The sequence below is a fragment of the Pseudopodoces humilis genome, chromosome 15 (genome assembly GCF_049639895.1).
Source record: "Pseudopodoces humilis isolate 2021_Gansu_Grassland_sample_001 chromosome 15, ASM4963989v1, whole genome shotgun sequence".
NCBI lineage: Eukaryota > Metazoa > Chordata > Aves > Passeriformes > Paridae > Pseudopodoces > Pseudopodoces humilis.
This window is the reverse complement of record NC_142214.1, coordinates 17,735,292-17,753,896: the sequence shown is the minus strand read 5'-3', so window position 1 is coordinate 17,753,896 and position 18,605 is coordinate 17,735,292. Positions and strand designations below refer to the sequence as shown.

General features: G+C 43.7%; 1 protein-coding gene across 1 annotated transcript; it reads right to left on the bottom strand.

The window, feature by feature from the left end:
- Positions 1-619: 619 nt before the first annotated feature.
- SERTM2 (serine rich and transmembrane domain containing 2) lies at positions 620-9,762 on the bottom strand. Its single transcript, XM_088062848.1, has 2 exons — positions 9,473-9,762; positions 620-6,428 (listed from the first exon to the last, which is right to left on the bottom strand). The coding sequence occupies exon 2, from the start codon at positions 5,847-5,849 to the stop codon at positions 5,574-5,576; it is 276 nt and encodes a 91-aa protein (XP_087918974.1). The 5' UTR covers positions 5,850-6,428; positions 9,473-9,762; the 3' UTR covers positions 620-5,573.
- Positions 9,763-18,605: the final 8,843 nt, after the last annotated feature.

Here is an 18,605-nt window from a genome sequence, read left to right as displayed (position 1 = left end):
TATAAGGAGTGGGTTATTTATTAATTACATATGAATTGCACAGACCTTTCCCTCTTGCCAGATCTGCTTTCACAACTTAGCTTTGACTACAGCTGGACAAATTTTTTTGCCTTCAGCTGAAGAAATTCTAAGTACCTTTGAAAAATCCAATCCATCAAAATTCAAATCCAGTCTATTTTTTCACTCTTAGCATCAGTCATTAACTATTCTTGATAATGAAAGGACTGAGGAGGAAATGTTCATATATTGCATTCTGGAGAGCGAGTGTGCAAGGAGCCAAATGAGCATTGTGGGGTTTTTAGGCTTTATTTTGATATCTGTGCCCGCAGAGTGAACACCAGAAATTGAAGACTGCTCTTACTCGTGCTGGAACTTCACAACCTTCTAGAAAAGCCTGAGGAAGGTGAAGATCTGAGAGGGCTTTATGGGGTAAGGTTTTTGGCAGATGGAATGCATAACATGCAGCTCCTTTTTGTGAACAAATGTGAAATCTGTGTCAGGAACCGTAACTGAAAATACCTCCCCCAATCCACAAGTATTTCTCCTTCTCCCTTAACATTCTGTGTAGTCTAATTTTGAGCCCACTGCAAAGACAGAGCAGACTTCACCATCTCTAGCTTTATTTTTCTACCAAAATGTCAACATTTGAGTCTACAGCACATGTACCAACAAAACACTCTTTGGGATTTCCCTTTCCCAGATATATCTGCATGGAATTTTTAGTCATGCCATTTGCATTGTACAACTGCCCATTTTTTGCAGGGCACCTGAACAGACTGTGAACAAACTTCCTTTCCATAGCAGAATTAACCCAAAGTGTAGACACAACACAAAGATGTATTTTCTTTGAAAACAAGTACAAGCATTCCATGATTTCACCTCATTTGTTGCCCAACCTGTAGCAAAGCAGGTGATTTGTGGCATTTCCTGCCACCACAGGAGTTGTCTGCATTGTCTCCAACCTGCTCTAAAGCTGGAGCTGTCTGCACTTCCCCCACCAGCAGTTTCCTCATCAGTGACTGCAGGGTAAGGATATGTAAGGATATAGAAGTTCCTAGTGAGGACATGTCACACATTTAAGTTTTCTTTAATGCTGTCAGTTAAATGGATGGGTGACTTCGCATAATTTTGGGGTTTCGAACATTTTTTATTTCTTTTTCAAGTAAAATCGAAAAAAGTCCTTTGGGAAGGATCAATGATCAAGGTTGATCTTCTGCTGAGTTATGTTGTCTGCAAAATCAAGTTTTTCCCTTCAGCCTTGAGAGGATATGAAAATATTTATGTTTATTCTGACATTTTGCATCTCAACCCTTTCTGCTCCATACTTAAAGGGTCTGTTAATACAGAAAATTCATACTTGTGGATGGAAATCACATGGGTGAGATTACTCAAAGATTAATCCTGGATGGTTTGGGGATGTTATAAATGCATATCATATTATTGGCTTTTTGCAAATATTATAATGAATGTTATATGTGTAAGTTTAGAATATTTAGCTGTATTAATATATTTTACTTTATTTCTGTTATTGATGAAACTTAGAAATAGTGGTATAATACATATATATTAAGCTATGGCATAGTATTAAAACAAAAACTGCATTTCTTTGTATAATCCAAAGACTGAAAAAGATGGTTAGGGACCCCCTCTGTTCTTAGATTATCTCATCCAGATGAGGACAGCAGTGACCAGAGCTCTGGGGAGTGAATTTATTGCATTTCTGTTATCAGGAAATTCGGTGGAGCCAAGAAGATTGATTAATTGGGAAGGGGACGAGTTAAAAACTAAAGAAACATCCAAAACTTAAGAAGAAAGTTTGAATCATGTATGAGAATTCATGGATATGTAGCAGGGTTCTGTTTTTAAGGGACAATCCTTTGTTAGTAAGGTGAATGCAGAGACACCCGGCCGTATCTGTATACTTTATTTTTATCTCCTAATTTTCTATTAAACTTTTAAATTCTATAAAAAATATGTGAACCTCGTTTTTCACAGGGAGTCCCACCATACTCCTGACAGCTCCCAGATGAAGAACCCTGGGAGATTTGGGAGCACCGGTGGTTTTTTGGTGAGAGGAGGCTGGCTCTGGCCTCACAGCTCCACCCTCCAGGGGCGGTGATGCTCGGGCGTTTTCTTCTCCATCAGAACAACAGGTGGCACGGAGGAGGTGAGGAATTTACTCAATATTCAGATTGTTTCTAGTGTCTGATGGGAGTAAGGATGGGGGCAAACCGTGCTGGTTCAAGTAATACACAGGCTGGTGGAGGGTTTTCTTGCCCAGACACTCCCCGTGGCCAGCAGCTGGTTTGGAATAGTGGCACCACCTGAGCCTTTTGGTGAGCTGGTCCTTCAGACCCATGGGTGGGAACGCACAGAGCAGTCACTGACTCACCATTGGTACCACTCTGCCTCTGTTTTTATGTGGAAAACCCCCATTTTCTGTAGCAGATGGACAAGTGGGAAAGGAATGGCCTGCAGGAGGGGCAGGGCATGGCTGTGAGACCTGCAGTGCTCCAAAAATCAGCAAAACTGTGCAAAAGTTCCAACAGCCACTTCTTAAAGCCAAAGGATGCCAAACTCCACTAGAGGCCACTCACCAAACACATCCAACACATCCCAACAGTCTCTTTTCCCAGACACATCCCTCAGGCCTGAGACTCTGCAAATGGTAATGAGAAGAGGGGAAAGGCATTCTTGTCAGTGGGAAAGGTTTTAAAATATACCAGCATTGTACAGAAAAATGAGGCACCCTGTGTGCCACTGGAGCTGTAGGTGTGTCAAATGGGACAGAGACTTTATGTGAAATAAAGCTTTAGAAAGCAAAACTTGTCATTCTCGTGTGAGAAGATAGGGCTCACTTCCATAAGAGTACAATATAAAAATACCCAGTCTGCCCAAAGATACCATCTGACATATAGATTACTCATTTATTTAAAGGATAACAAATAAGTTTTAAAGTGTTGTGAGAATCTTCTGAATTAACATTCCTTGGTGTGATGGAAAGAAGCTCAGTCCTTCCTGACATGTACCTCAGGGGCCATTTTGGCTGAGAGCAGAGCACTCAGAATTTGATACTGTCATTTTCCATTGGTAGGTCTGATATTTTATATCAATAAAAATCTGCCAATAAAAGTTTAGTCTGTCCTGCGGACTCTTGGACACAAGGCTTTTCTGCAGATAGTTGTGCTGGGAAGCCAATGTGGTTTAGTTGCTGATTTAGTATGTTAGAACATTCCTGGTCTAGGTAAGTTGTAGCTTTTGAATGGAGTTTTCCAGGGTAAATCACATACTGAGCCTGGGCTAGGCTGCCTCATGAATGACACATACCAAACCAATTTGAGCAGCTAGATTTTCCTTAATTTTAAATGTCATTGACTAACTCAGTAGCCATCTGTCTTAGTTGGATTAATACCCTGATCATCACACAAAATTTTGTCTCTTGTGCAGTACAGAGAGTCGAGGAGCCAATCTGTGGATGCGGTGTGAAGCCACCATCCTGCCTGGTGCTGTCCCCATGGAGGATAACCTGAATCCTGCCCCTTTTCCAGGGAAACACAGCCAAGCATGGCACAGAGAGACACTGCTGAGAGTGAATTTTTTGCTGTATTCCCTCACACAATCACTGCTCTGGTTCACTGTCCCAAGCCAGGTTGGATGGGGCTTGGAGAACCTGGGATAGGGGAAGGTGTCCCTGCCCATGGCAGGGGGTGGAACAAAATGGTCTTTAAGGTCCTTCCTAACCCAAACCATTCTGGGATTCTGTGATTCAGAGATGTTGGGGTTAATGAAGTAAAAAGGAATTAGTCAGTACAGAGAAGCAATGTTTAACTGGTTTTGTACTCAGTACATCAGTGAGAAGTAGCAGTGGTCCTGCCCATGGATCCAGGGTATGTTACTTGTCATTCTGCTTCCCCCCTGGCTACCACCTGTAAAAGCCCAGATATTCCCAGTCCAAACAGCTCACCCAGAGCTTTAAAGGTAACCAAAAACCCTCTTGTACACAGAGCATTTGAAGAAAAAATTTCCTGCTACTATCACAGGTCCATGTGACGGTGTCTTCTCTAATTTTGCACTGGGTTGTGTGAGGACTTTACACTTTCCAAGCCCTTGGAGAGAGGAGAATTGGCAAATAAGAGTGTATGTACATGTGGAAGACATCCAGGGGGTTTATTGCTGACCTAGACTGTAATAAAGAGTATTAGCTGTGTAAAATATCTGCCCTTTAGAGATGTGGCTGAAACAATTCACTGAAGGTTTTCCTGTGAGAGGCAGTGGCTCTCCCAGGAGTGATTTGCTGTATTTGGTTCCATCTTTTCCATCCACAGAAGCAAAGCCTACCTCTGTGTGTCCCTCATAGGACTGGGTCAGATTGTTGTGCCATAAATTCAAATAAACATTCCCTTCCCCCGTGAGATTCCATCAGGATATTTGAATTCAATCATATCTTTCACTCTCAGTGAGTTTATTTTCCATCTGCATGTTCTCTATTAGTCTGTGTCCAAAGCTGTTCCCACTATTCCTTATTGCAGTGCCAGGCCAGGGCATTTCCTCAGCTTTCCATGGAGGAAAACAAATGAGAAAAACTTTGGAAGAAAGGAAGAAAACCCAATATGGATATGAGAGAACATATTATTATTATTATTATTATTATTATTGTTATTGTTATTGTTATTGTTATTGTTATTGTTATTGTTATTGTTATTGTTATTGTTATTATTATGAACTTGAGTCTGTTAGGAGAGCAATGTCAATTGGGCTCCCAAAACTTACACTGCATTTTAATTACTGAGTGATACTGGGGAGCCTAAAAGGCATAAAAATGTTTATATTCAGCCCAGTAAATGTAAAGGAGGACAAAGGAAGAGGTAGAGTGTCTTTTAATTTTTTAAATTTAATTTCCTGCTGCTGCTGCTTCTTTTTATTTTAAACCTTCCTTAAACTTTGGCTTTATTCTCTTTCCTCTTTAAAGTTGTGTCTCTTTTTGATATCTGGTGTGCAACTATTCACTAAATGGCTTCTAATGTCAGAAAGAAGGTGTTCCAACGGGTGATGAAACATTTCTATATTTGTGAAAATCCGTTGTTTAATTTCCAAATTGCCATTCAAGTGAAAAAAGAAAACAATTTAATGTTTTCCTTCTCGAATGGGAGAAATGCCTGAGAATTTTCAAGCCACTGACAATTTCTGTGTGTGCCCCGTGGGCTCTTCCCACTTACACCACTTGAACTTTGTTGATTCAGAGAGAGAGGGCAGCAAGCACAGGCTCCAGGACACATCCTGCTATGTTTCTCTGGGTTTTTGGCTGTCATTAATGTGGCTTTTCCAATTTCCTGCAAGGTTTTTAGAGGGGTGTGAGCCTTCCCTGACAGCAGCGTGTTTCTGTAATGTCGATTTTATGGAGGCTGCTGCACACATGCTGCCTGTGGTGCCAACAGCCAGTGACACTCTCCAGATGCTGCTGAGGGTTCTGCAGGAATTTGTGGGGCTCAACAAGCAGCCAGAGCTTCTCTCCACCACCTTTTGCTGAAGAAAACACCTTTCCCAAGCACGGAGCCCTCTTTGCTGTGGGCTCCCTAAGTGGAGGGGATCCTGCTGTGCATTTCCACGTCCGTGAACTGCTGCACGTTCTCGGTGCTCTCTGGGGAGGTGATGGGGGACACAACGTGCTTCAGGCGCAGGAGCATGGAGAAAAGCAGGATCAGGAGGAGAGCCAGGAGGGTGAGGAACAATCCCACGTACACGTAGAGGCCGGAATATTTGTCTGCTGTTGTGTCTACTTCAGTAGCCAGAGTTGGAAGGTGGACACGGCCCGTCAGGTTTCCGCGGAACTTGAAATAAATCTCAGTCATTGCTCTCTGTCAGCTTTGGTCCATTTTCTGCATTTACCTTTGGATCTCCTGCCTCCCCTCACCAGACTCACAAAGGAGGTCAGGAGAGGAAACTTAGCACAGATGGCATGGTGGCTTCAGCAAGAGATGCTCCATCCTCTCAGTGCTCACACCGTGGAGCAAACTGCGAGGGACAGGCCTTTGCAAACCATTTTGCACATTGCTGTCATAATGACAACGAGCATCACACTTGTGCTTTACACTTCCTTCTGGCTTTTATTCCATCCTAAAAATACTTTGGGTCTCCTTTTGGTAGGTCACCTCCTTTGGATGGTGAAAAGCTTTGGTCCTGCTCTCAAGCTGAGCTGCGAAGGTTTGCACAGCTTTGGTCCTTGCAAGTGTTGTTTTCTCCTGACAGACTGAGCAATCAGCTTTCTGCCAGCTTCTCTCTCCCACAGCAGGTGGTTTATCCTTGGGTGAGCTGGGGAAGGTTGTTCTCCGCTTTGCCAGACCTCTGGGGGATCTCTTCTCTCCTAATTCAGGGCTTAAGGAGTATGGAATTCCGAGTTTCTCATTAGGAACGGTCAAAAAGTCGACTTCCTAAAGGGAAAGAAGTGTGTGTGTGAGAGAGAAATGACACCAGGTACCAAAACAGCCTAGCCTGGATGTGGAATCTTTAGAGTAAATAGGTAAGAAAACCCTGGTCATGTTCCTTTGAGATGAGGAGGAGCACTGAGTATTTAACTTTAGAAAACCCACCATGCAAATCTAATAGCTAATGTCCTCTCTGGTAACACATCACTTGAGGGTGCAAGAAGGCTCCACAGGCTGAGGAATCAGATGCCAGAGAGGGAGATATGAATCCAATCAGTGTTTTTCACCATGTGTCTCATTTATTGTGTATCAGCACCCTCATTTTCTGAGGCTGGATGCACCTGGCAGCTGTCCAGAGCCCTGCCTGTCCCCCTGGAGCAACTCTGCTGCAGGATGTGACACTTCCCTCACCTCCTGGCAGCAGAACTTACTAGAAATTGGGGGACTCTTAATGCTTTAGCAGTGTCAGTTCTTCCAGCTGGAAACAAAAAATGAAAATGCTGAAATTTCACTGTAAATGGTGTGTTCAAAATGTTCAAAAGCATCCTGTTCTGCTCTGATAAGACCAGAATTTTGGTTTTAGCTGAAACAAAAATGAAAACACTGAACAAACTGATGCAATAATTTATAATGTCCACTGCCCATAAACCTCCATGAGATGTAAACAGAGTAATAATATTAACATGGTAATATACTATGATAATCAGAATAAATGAAGCATTAGGTCAATATGATAAAAGCTCTGACACGTGTCTTTTCACCTTAATGACATATTGATGCAAAAGATTTTGACTTTCAAGGGACTCAAACTTGCACTACAAGCAAGAAAGATCTGCTTTGGCTCATGTGATGAGGAAATATTTGATTTGCTGAGTTTTTAGAGAAGGGACATGGGAGCTTGGATACGCTTTGCCTCCCAGTTCCTTCTTCAGTGCCAAAGCATTTGAGGTAACAGCTATCCAGTTTGGGGAATAAACTGGATCAGATCCTGCTCAGTAACAAACTGGCCCAAATTGCTGGTTGAGAAAGTGGCCTGGGGACTTGACTCCTGCAATCCCTGTGTGGGCAGGGGACTCTGAGCTGTGTGGAGAAGGCCCTGGGTGAGCTCAGAGTTTCTCCAGGGGCTGACCCAACCCCTCTGGAGCCAGTAACTCTGGCAGAGAATTTGGTGCAGAGGTATGGGCAGGGCAGCCAGGCTCTTCTGCTCTCAATTACAGGGCAATAACTGTGATTTTTCACACTTGGAATCTATAAATGGAAATTCTTCCCCCGTGAAGAATATTCTCATGTTACACAGCAGGTGGGAAATAGAGGGTGTGAAGGTAACTGGATTAAATTCTGTTCTTACAATATGATTTCTCTGCTGATAATGAAGTGCAACCAGTCTGGAATTTGACACTTGTGTGAGTTAAAGTACAGAGCAATGTCTTTGCCCATCCCATCTGCTCTGTTACTGAGAGAAAAAGCCAGAGCTGCTTTCTCTCCTTAACGAGCACAGAGCCTAATGGCTTTATATCCTTCATAAAATTAGACTGCAGAATGCTAAGGACATTTGTCTGAAGTTCAATAATCAACTACAAACCAAGATGTTGAATTAGTAAAGCTCAGCTGGGCATTTATTGATAAAAGGAGCAGTAAGAAGTATTAGCAATGGGTAGCTGGCACTGTTTGGGGTTTTTTTAGGCTCAACTATAGATTTGTCAGGAGCAATCAACTATTCAGACTATTGAAAGCTGCAACATTAACTGCATCTTCTCCAGAAATGAGCCAGAAATAATTCAATAGCTCCAGGCAACCCCAAATATTTTTGCTTTTCAATCTACCAATTATCCCATTGAGCACATCTCTTTGGATACCAGTGGATTTAGATCCTGTACACTCCCCTTTACGGAACAGAAGCTGAATGACTGTAGAGACCAACATGGTGTGAAACTAGGTGGCACACAATAATTCTGTGTGTAAAGCAGGTCAGACTATAACTGTGTATGACTCAGATTAGTGGAGGCAGAACCTCACTGGTTACCGTGAGGAGCCCTCAAGTTCATGGACACAGGAACATTCCCTGTGATCTCAGTTTCCAAGATTTAGTCATTCTCTGGCTGAACAATGCTCCAATTCTGAGTGATTGCTGGTGCTCAGTGGGTGCAGACTGATTCCCAGCAGACGCTTGGGGGTTTTTTTTATCAGTTTGTGGCTTTTTAAATCAGGGATTAAAAAAAGCCAAACCCAAACCCAACACATTTCATTTAATAAAAATCTGTAATGAAAATAGAAGCCTTCATACACAACAGGAGAAGGGTTTTTTCCCCAGAGTGTGTCGCTGAGCCAGGAAATTAATCAGCCGAAACTTCATGGGCACTGACATTACCAGCCTCCCACTGCAGCTATCAGGATGTGGGGAGCTGCAGGTCTGGGTTTATGACCCCTGCTTTGCTCTGCTCTGCACATTTGGAGGTCACAGGGGAGCAGAAAGAAAGATTTTCCCCCCAAACACAGGCAGTACAGACTGATTCTGCAGCTGCAGGAAATGTTTTTGTCTTGCCCTCCTGCTTCCTTCTACTCCCGTGCTCAGTGTGAGCATCTCTGAAAGTGAAGGCAACTTTCCTGCGATCTCCTTTGCTTCTCCTCCCACTCTGGTCCTTACCAACAGGTCAGGGGGACAAAATGGAACAATTTCTTGTGCAGCTCCTTCAAGTGCACCCAGCTGGCTGGCCAGTGTGGTTTGGGTTTGAACACACAGCACCAGGTGTGCTCTGTCTAGGTCACCTTTACAGAAAAATATCAGCACTGAGGAAACGCAAAGAAAACATCAAAAGTATCAATTCCACCCATGGCTGGAATTTTCTCCCTCAGATCCAGGGAGGGTTTGAGGGGTAGAAGAGAGCCAGGGGCGTGATTGTGTCTCCTCTTTCAGGGGCAGAGAAGATATTTTGTTCTCATGCTGAGCATGTGTGAGTGCTGGCTGTGGCGGTGCGTGGGGAGAGAATTCAAAGAGTAAAATTCAAAGAAAAAATAAAATAAAAATAAGATAAAATTAGTTTTTCAGTTACCTTTCAGAGCAGGCAGCAGTGTTGGGATGAGGCAGCAGAGTCCCTGCTTCAGACCGCGAGCTTGGCGATTCCCCCGGGAGCATCCCGCAGCTTTTGGGATTTGCTGCCTTATGGCCGGAGTCAGGACTGCATCCTTTCAGCCCAGCGCACTTCTCCCCCTCTGCTGCTGATGTCCCGGGCAGGGCCGGCTCTCCCTCCCGGTGCTGGGCTGTCGGCAGAGCGGCAGCACCGCTGGGTCCCCGCAGGCAGCGGGGGAAGGAAGGGGCTCGGAGCTCCGAGCCGGGATGGAGGCAGAGCCCTCCCCCGGCAGCCACGGGCAACAGGCAGGGGATGAGGGAGGGAGGGAGGGAGGGATGGAGGCTCTGAGCTCCGCTCGCTGCAAAGTTTCTACGAGGCGAGGATTAACTCTTTAGTGCTTGCGAGGCTGCGCTGCCTGCTGATTGAGGAGTGAGACGTGAGCAGGGCAGCTTAGGAGTTTCTGTCCTTTTCTGGGGGATGCAAAGAGGTTTTTTTGGGTTTTTTTTGTTTTTTCTTTTTGGTTTTTGGGGTTTATTTTTATTTTTATTTTATTTTTATTTTTATTTTATTTATTTTGTTTTTTATTTTTTTCTTTGAATTTTACTTTTTATTTTATTTTATTTTTTATTTTTATTTTTATTTTTATTTTTATTTTTATTTTTATTTTATTTTATTTTATTTTATTTTATTTTTTCTTTGAATTTTACTTTTTATTTAATTTTATTTTATTTTATTTTATTTATTTTTATTTTTTATTGTTTATTTTATTTTTTCTTTGAATTTTACTTTTACTTTTATTTTTATTTTTTTATCTTATTTTTATTTTTTTATTTTTATTTTTATTTTTTATTTTATTTTTTCTTTGAATTTTACTTTTACTTTTATTTTTATTTTTTTATCTTATTTTTATTTTTTAATTTTACTTTTATTTTTATTTTAATTTTATATATATTTATATTTATATTTATATTTGTATTTATATTTGTATTTATATTTATATTTATATTTATATTTATATTTATATTTATATTTATATTTATATTTATATTTATATTTATATTTATATTTATATTTATATTTATATGGTTTTTTTTGGTTTGTGCCTCCTGGTGAGGGTTACCTGGTGAGAGCTGCCAGCGTTCCTGTCTGGAGCACAGGCAAGTGTCACCTTTCAGCTGAGACCCTCAGGGTAGTCCCCAGGTGTTGCTCTTTGGCAGTGAAGCTTTTGGTGCATTTTTGTCCCTGTGCCCACTGCTTGGGGGTTTGGGAAGGGCTGTGTTGAGTTTACAGGTCCTGCCTCACCTGAGTAGCTTGAAACTGCAAGAATGAGCATAACCCCAACTCTGCAGTGTTGTGGGCAGAAATTATTTTCCCTGATTTACGAACATGTGAAGCACAAACTTACAGAGAAGGTGCCACAGAAATGAGGCAGAAGGAGCCAGAACTGGGTGAGAACCCAAACCACGAGGATCCCTCTGACTGCCACCCCTTTTACCTTCATTTCTTCACCCTGCCAGGCTGTCAGAGTGGGGATGTTTTGTGACAGATGTCACTTTGGGATGCATTGCAGCTGTCCCCAAGGCAGAGGAGGTGACCAGCACACGAGATGGGGTAGCTGCAGATTGTGAGCTTGTGCAGCTGTGTGCAGCTGTGTGCAGCTGTGTGCAGCTGTGTGCAGCTGTGCTTCACGTCCCTGTGTCCCCGTGCCCCAGCAAGGGCTGCAGGCACCTTCATGGGCTCAGCCTGACCCACAGCCCCACACTGACCTCTGGGCTTCTGGAAGTTCCCAGATTGTCTTTCATGGCCGGTGTTTGGGGCACTGGAAACAAGCTTCCCCTCTGAAAAGTAGGTCCCACACAGGGGTTTGGGAAAGATGAATTCATTCTCTCTCTCTCTGCAGCTTTCTGTGTGACAAAATAGAGATATTTAATCTCCAAACTGGCTCCTAGAATAGCTTTCCCTCTCTGGTTCCCCATGGCCACAGCCTGAGCAGAGGGGCCAAAGGGTAATGAAAGCCAGAGCTGCACAGCTCTTTAATCCCCCTGGGATGCAGAGCTGCATTAGAAATCCATCTCTCCAAGGGCTCTTCAGTCTCTGGAGTTCACAAGCACAGTGTATTATTACAATGCAGCACTCTTTAGATAAATAAAACATGGTCCCTTAAAAGAAACCCCAATTCCTCCATGCTTCTGAGCAGGGATGAACTCTCTCTAAACCAAGACATAAAAAGGTGGCTTTGATTGCTGATTTTATTTCATATCTCTTTTGTTGCAATATCAAGTGCTGTCCCCAGTATTGCAGTCTCTGCCACCATTCCCTGCTAGGCACATTGGAATGAAAGTACAGTCAGAAAGCAGAAGGAAGACTGTGTATTTTTCCCCTGGAATTGCTACAATTGCTGCTTTACCAACAAACCACCTGACAGCACCTCCAGACCCTTGGCACACGTCCTTGGATTTAAGAAGAAACAAGTGAGAGCTCCGTTTAAGCAGGAATTATGCTGCTGGTTGAATTTATGGGACCCAGAAGAGACAGATATGTTGAAACCTTGCATCCTTGCTTGCTATATAATGCTAATGAGCAGTGCTGAAATGAAAGGCTCTCTCCCTGTCCATGCCATCCAGCTTCTCTGCTCAGCTTTTTTCCCCTTTGTTGATTTTGCAGTAAATTATCTCTCCCTTTTGTAGGACCAAGCTGCTGCTTGCCGGGTGGGTGCACTTGGATTTCTTGTTTGCTTTGTAGCAGGGTATAATAATGACAGATGAATTTTAAATACTGCCACAATTTATACCAGCTGAGGCTGATGAATACTTGACTGAATGATTGCTGAATTCTCGAATTGTTGAGATGTATGTAAATTTTTGGGACAATCAGTGACAAGTTTGTGTTACATAAAATGAAGGTGTACAAATTCCTTTGGAGATACTCAGAGATATGACCCCAGTGAATGTAAATTTTTAAACATACTTTGGGAATTTGGGGGCAAAAATCCAGACAGCTTGTTGGACTCCTTCCTTTGCACTATTTGGCCTGTGTCTCAAGCTTTTAATCAGGTCATTTTACACATCTTTCTCATAATGATCCCCACCAGTCTTCGAGTGAAATTTGGATTTGAGAAGCAAAGAAGATTTCTGAATGATTGTTAGTGAGTATAATCTGTGTGTTCCTATAGGGATCCTTGTGTTACCCTAACTCCTGAATCCTGTGAACGCAGTAAATGCATATTTTGGGTCTTTAACAATTCCTTGCAGTGCAGCTGCAATGAATGGAGAGATGCTGAACCAAGAGGTAGCTCTTTGTCTTGGCAGGCTGGGATCTGTTGGAAACATGTTTTTGTTCTAATAAGTTTCGATCTGTACCACAAACAGGCTTGTAGAACACGCCAAAAGACACATTTTGGTAGATTTTGAGTCAGGGGTCTCCAGTGGATGGAATTTAAAATACGAGAAATACTCAGGTTCGTGAGAAATGGGTCCAGCTGCCACCAGCTCTGGGGGAGAAACACCACAGTCCAAGGGGTGGCAACCTTGAAAGCAAAGACAGTTGCCTCAGGCTTGTTCCTTGCTGAGGATGGTGGTCATGTGTCCCCTGCTCCCGCAGCACCCGCGCCTTTCCCTCTGTCCATCCCCAAACAATTTCCTTTTGTCCAGCACACTGCCTCTGAAAATGCTCATGAGTTTGGACTGAAAGGGTTCTGTTGCTTTGAAAGGCTCTGGGGCTGTTTTGACAATTTGGCTTTGTTTGGAACTTCATCACGGCAGTGCTTCAGTTTATTTATAGAAACTCAGTCTCCCACAGATGACTGAAGAAATTCAGTGTTGTCTGATGTTGCTGCTAATTTTTAGGAACATTTCTAATTTGATTTACAGCTGTCAGTGAAGGGCTTCATTGTTCTGTGCAGAATTCTGTCTGGAACAGCCCTGAGCTTCATTTTTTGTGAGTGGGCTTGTGGAGAAGGCATTGCACATCCCCAAAATGGCATTAGCACCACTTGCAGAAGGGACTGGCAGTGCTCGAGGTAAGTCAGCGAGGGCTGGCAGTGAACAGGGTCCTGTGAACATCCTTTGGAGCAGGGGGTCTTTGGGAAGCAGATTCCACCAGGATCCAAACCACAAGTTTGTGTCAGCCACTCTCCACCAGGCTCCCACATGGATCACGTGGGCCTCGGCAAAAATGTACTGAAAAATGAGGCAGGGATTGAACTTTAAACAGATCTTGTGCTCTCCAGCCCATAGTCTGGAATATTATTATTTCTCCTGAAGTAGTTCTTGTAGCAGTGCCTATTTTTAGGGGAGTTCAGCACAAATTCTGGACCCAGGAGCTTCATGCAGAGACTTTGAGATGTGCTGATCCTTTGTTTTTGGCTGGCCAGTTGCTAAGACACAACCTGAGAGACGACAGCGAGCCACTGCGCTTCAGTCACTGAAAATGGGCTCCTGTTTTTCACCCTCCCAGCCTGGCTTGTCCCAGAGCTCACCAGAGGTGCCAGAGCTCACCAGGGCATCGTGTCACCCCTGATGGCTGCACAGAGCCACAGGAAAGCAGGCTGGTCTCCAGGAGATGAGCTCGTGGCCCTGCATGATGGACAAATAATCCACGAGGACAACGCAGCTTTTGTTGAGTCACTCTTGGAATTTTCTCCTTCCCACCTGCATGGCAGGGCTGGTGCCCCAGGGGACGCTTGGCATGGGCCTCAGTGCTTGAACCAGCACCTGAAGTGTGTGAATGTGTGAAATTTGTGTGTTTTGTGCCCTCTGCTTTCCTCTGGGCATTCTGCATGGAGCCTGGAGATGCGTTTTGCACTCCCAGCTCACTTCCCCCCTGCCAGCTCCATGCTCTGGCTGTGGAGAGCATTTCCCTCAGTGCTCTTCATATCAGCCCGTGGTCACTCTGGAGACACTCTGGACACGTTGTCACCCTCCCAGCCCACCCAGAGCTGTGTGCAAACAGCCCTTGGGCTCCTGTGGGCTTCTCCCAGATTCCTGCCTGCAGGAACAGCTTGTAGGGTTAATGCTGGGCTGTGATTCCCTGGAAGGTGCTGTCACAGCCCAGGTGATGTGAGGGAGGTCTCAGATAAGGTCCCACCACCTGAGCTTGCCAGGCAGCACTTGTGACCACAACACTGGGCAGTAATTCCTGAGCAGATCCAGCCCTAAGCTGGAGTTCCCTGCTCAGCAGGATGGCATTTTGGTCTGAGCCCAGTGTTTGTAGGCTCAGGTATTGCCCAGCTCACTACTGCCAAGGGACCCACCAGGCAAATCTTTAAAATATGAACATATTTTGTTCATATATGATTTCTATTATTTGTTCAAATATGATTCCTGGACTGTGACCAAATCCTCGCAGCCAGGCCATGAAGCTGAGTGCAGGGTGGGTAGAGCATGGGGAATGTGAGCTGCAAAACAGTTAAACCCTTCTCTGAAACCTCTGATGCCACATTATTTGCATGATTCACAGTTAACAGATGGGCTTATGCCTATATTGAGGGGGGACCAGTTCTTCAATTACCATCATTAAATAATAATCATGACCGTTTATACTGGAAGGAAAACAATTTTGTGATGACCCCATTACACCAATTTTTGTTTCCTTGGTTTGTTTGTTTTAATTCCAGTTTTAGGGAAGAAAATCTCTTTTCTCAGTTCTCATTTACAAAATATGCAGCTGAGAGAGCTCTGCCCACCCACACACTTTAACATTTCAGATATCAGCACTTCCATGCAGGACTGGATGAACTCCTTCTAAACCTGTCTGGAGGAAACATGGTTGAAATCTTCACAGCAGAAGAGTGAAAAACAGTGATAGATGCAAACGCTGCCATCTCTGCTCTGCCACCCATTTCCACTGCAGTTTTGAGGAAATCCTCTGTTTGGATGCAGCTGTTCTGTACAGGAGAGCACAGCACAGGAATCCTGAGCTGCTGCCAATTGTACTGAAAGAGTTATCATAGTTTAAGCTTAAAAAAAAAAATCATCTGTCAAGTGATACAAAAGCCATTCAGGTGTTTCCCTTTAATCCCCTCTCAACAGCAGGGACTCCTCTCTTGCTCTGGCTCCCTAAACACTGCTCTGGCTTCCACCCCAAAGCATTTGTACCTCAATATCTGCCCTTTACTATCACACAGCCCATGTGTTGCCCTGTGCACTGTCATCCCACTTTATTCTGCTGCACAGAGGGAATGGGCAGAGAGTTCAGCCACGTAAATCAATTCAGAAATCCTTTCTGATCCATGGGGAGCCCAGTTGGTGCCTGGGGGGTGCTGAAGAGGAGAGCAGGCAGGATGAAGATGTGAGTAACAACTGCACAGTGTCTGAGTTCCCATTTGGTTTCACATGGGGCATCTTTACACAACAATTTTTAACTTGCACTGTTTCCATGTGAGAGTGGAGACAGGATGCCAGCCCAGGCATCCCCTCAGTCTGAGCTGTGGCAGCAATTCCTCCACATTTATAGTAAAGCCAGGGGATGTTTCCATTTGATGCCTTTGCCTAATAGCAGTCACAAGTTCCCTCTTCCCCAGCCTCTGGGTCAGTAGCAGAACAAGCTCACTGGCCAGTTCCACTTAATTATTGTTCATTTTTGGTGAAGAAAAGAATAAAACATCCCTGTGTGATTCTGCTTAACTGATGTGCCTGGTTATTAATAGCCAGTTTTGGTCCCCCTTCCAGCCTATGTGCCACAAAATACGTTTCCCTTCTGTCTCCAGGACCAAGTTGTCTGGGAAGAAACTGTTCTGTGAAAACACTGGACAAAAAGCTTATTGAACAACCCTTCCTTTTGAACAGAAGACTGATCTCTCTTTTTATTTTTAGCCTATTAACAACAAATGTTGCTTTATTGCCTCGCTTTTCATAGATGAAGACGTGTTTTCAATTTGGACAAAGATCTCTACCCAGAGAGATTCACCACATGGTTCTGCATGGCCTCTTGGTCCTTCTAGCCTGCCTCCCTCTGCACAACTTCACTGAGTTCTTGTCTCTATGTGACTCTTCTTGGTTGGGTTCTTTCTCCCCTTGGACTGAGGTTGATGAGAGAGAGGCAGTTTTCTCTTGTTTGGACTTGGTTGTTTATTCTTCTCTTACCTGCATTACATGTATACAGGGTACAAGGAGCTGTGTGCACTAAGATAGAAAGGTGCAAAATGTCTAACAAAGATCTTCTTCAAGGTCTTTTATATGTCTATTTACCCAATTAACAAATGCCAAGTAAATTATTTTCCTTAGTGACCCAGTGACCCAACACCTGAGTGCTGCACTGCAGAATTCTCTATCCAATCACTTATTATTACCCAAAAACCTCTGGAAGAAGAAGAAGAAGAAGAAAGAAGAAGGACAAGAGACAACACCCTAAATCCTCCATCTTGTCTTCTGTTCCCTAAACTACTTTAAACTCCAAGCTTTAACTTTTTCACCCAGTGACATAAGAAACTTTCTAATTTAGACATTTACATTCCTAGCTTTTCTATTTAACCTTAACAGTCCTTTTCAGGATGTTAAATGAAATTCAGTGCTTTCTTGGGTGTCAGAGCCAGGTATCAGAGATAAGGGCACACTCTTTGTGCCTCTGACTCCAACAAGTTCTCACTGCAAGCAGGTTTTATCCATGCTCCAGACTGACTTTGCAGCAAGTCCCAGCTTCTAAAACCCCACACTTTGCTCCAGAGCCTCCATCAGCTCCAAACTCTGCCTGTTCTGCCACATGGATCTGGTGCTGGGAGCAGGTGATGCTCCATGGAGGAGAGAGGGGCAGCTGAGATGTGCCTTGCTGCAGGGAGGGCACTGGGAAGGGGCAGGCTGGGGATGCCAGGCTGCTCCCTGCTGGTATTTGAACAGCAGTTCCACAAACCCAGATTAAGGAACATTTTAACATCCTGGGCCAGGTCTCCCACTGGAATTGCAAAGGCATTCAACCCTCCTCTGGCAATGGCTTTAGGAAATGTGAGGTTTGTGTCGGTGTCTATTCAGTGCTAGCTCTCTGTAAAGCTTTCAGATGCTCTATTCCCACTTCTGGAAGGGAGAGGAGCTTTCTGTCTTACCCACTAATGCCAGCAAAATCCCTGTTCCCATTTCCAAGCATTTTAGTCCTGTGCTACAGGGAGGACAAGGCATGTTATCTGCTTCTGCATACAATTTATTATCAACATTTCCTGCTTCAGCTCTGCTCCTGGTGACAGGCCCAAAATAATAAAGAGAAAAAGTAGCAAGTGCAGGAATAATGTTCTGAACTGCTGGTGTCTTTCTTAATCTGTAACAGGAGTTTGTAGAGCCTGTGTGTGATGTTCTGGGGCTCTCAGCAGAGGTCAGTCCTGCAAAGATTATCCTGGGAATAAATATATGCATTAAAATGGGATCAGAATGCAAGAGAAGAGACCTCTGAGGGCCACTGCTTTAGAGTGAGGAAATCTCCATGCCCATGAGCTTGGAGGGGACTCAGAACCATCAGCTATGATATTTTCACACCACTCTGGAGAAATTTCTATGTGTGGACCCCACCAGGGTGCAGGAGTGCCCTGCCTGGTTTAATGCAAACAGTTGAATTAATCCTACAGGTAATGTGAGAGCACATCCTCAATTCCACAGGGGATCAGTAAATTCCAGTCACTGAAGAAGAACTTTAAAACACCCTGCAGTGTAATCAACTCTGCTGATTTAGATAAAAGGCCTCTGAAGGGAATTTAAATCTCTGAATCTCCCTGAACCAGCTGATCTCTTTTCAAGAAGAAAGAAGATATGTACCATTACTTTTTCCTACTCATAAAATGCCTTTTTCCCTCTCACATTTTGAGATATTTCACTTTTGGTGCCTATAATTCCACAAGCTACCTTCACATTGTGTAAAATACGCAGACACTTTGCAGTGCAAGACCTGTTGTATAGAAGCTACCTTCTCCCATCAAATATTTCCTGTAGGCAGGAAAACACTTTAAAAAAGAAAATAAGACAATCAGGAATTCTTTCCTGCTCTTTGTCCCAGGAAAGCACAATATCCCACCTGATGGTAAGACAAGGACCACAGAAGAATAACTCCTTTCAAAGGAATCCAAGACAAGATCCACAAAAGAAGAACTCTTTTCAAAGGAATCCTGTGTTAATAGAACCTGGCACATCAGTCTCTG

Bases quoted from the DNA above. Each gene is read 5' to 3' on its own strand.
- SERTM2 (XM_088062848.1), bottom strand. From the start codon at position 5,849: ATGACTGAGATTTATTTCAAGTTCCGCGGAAACCTGACGGGCCGTGTC.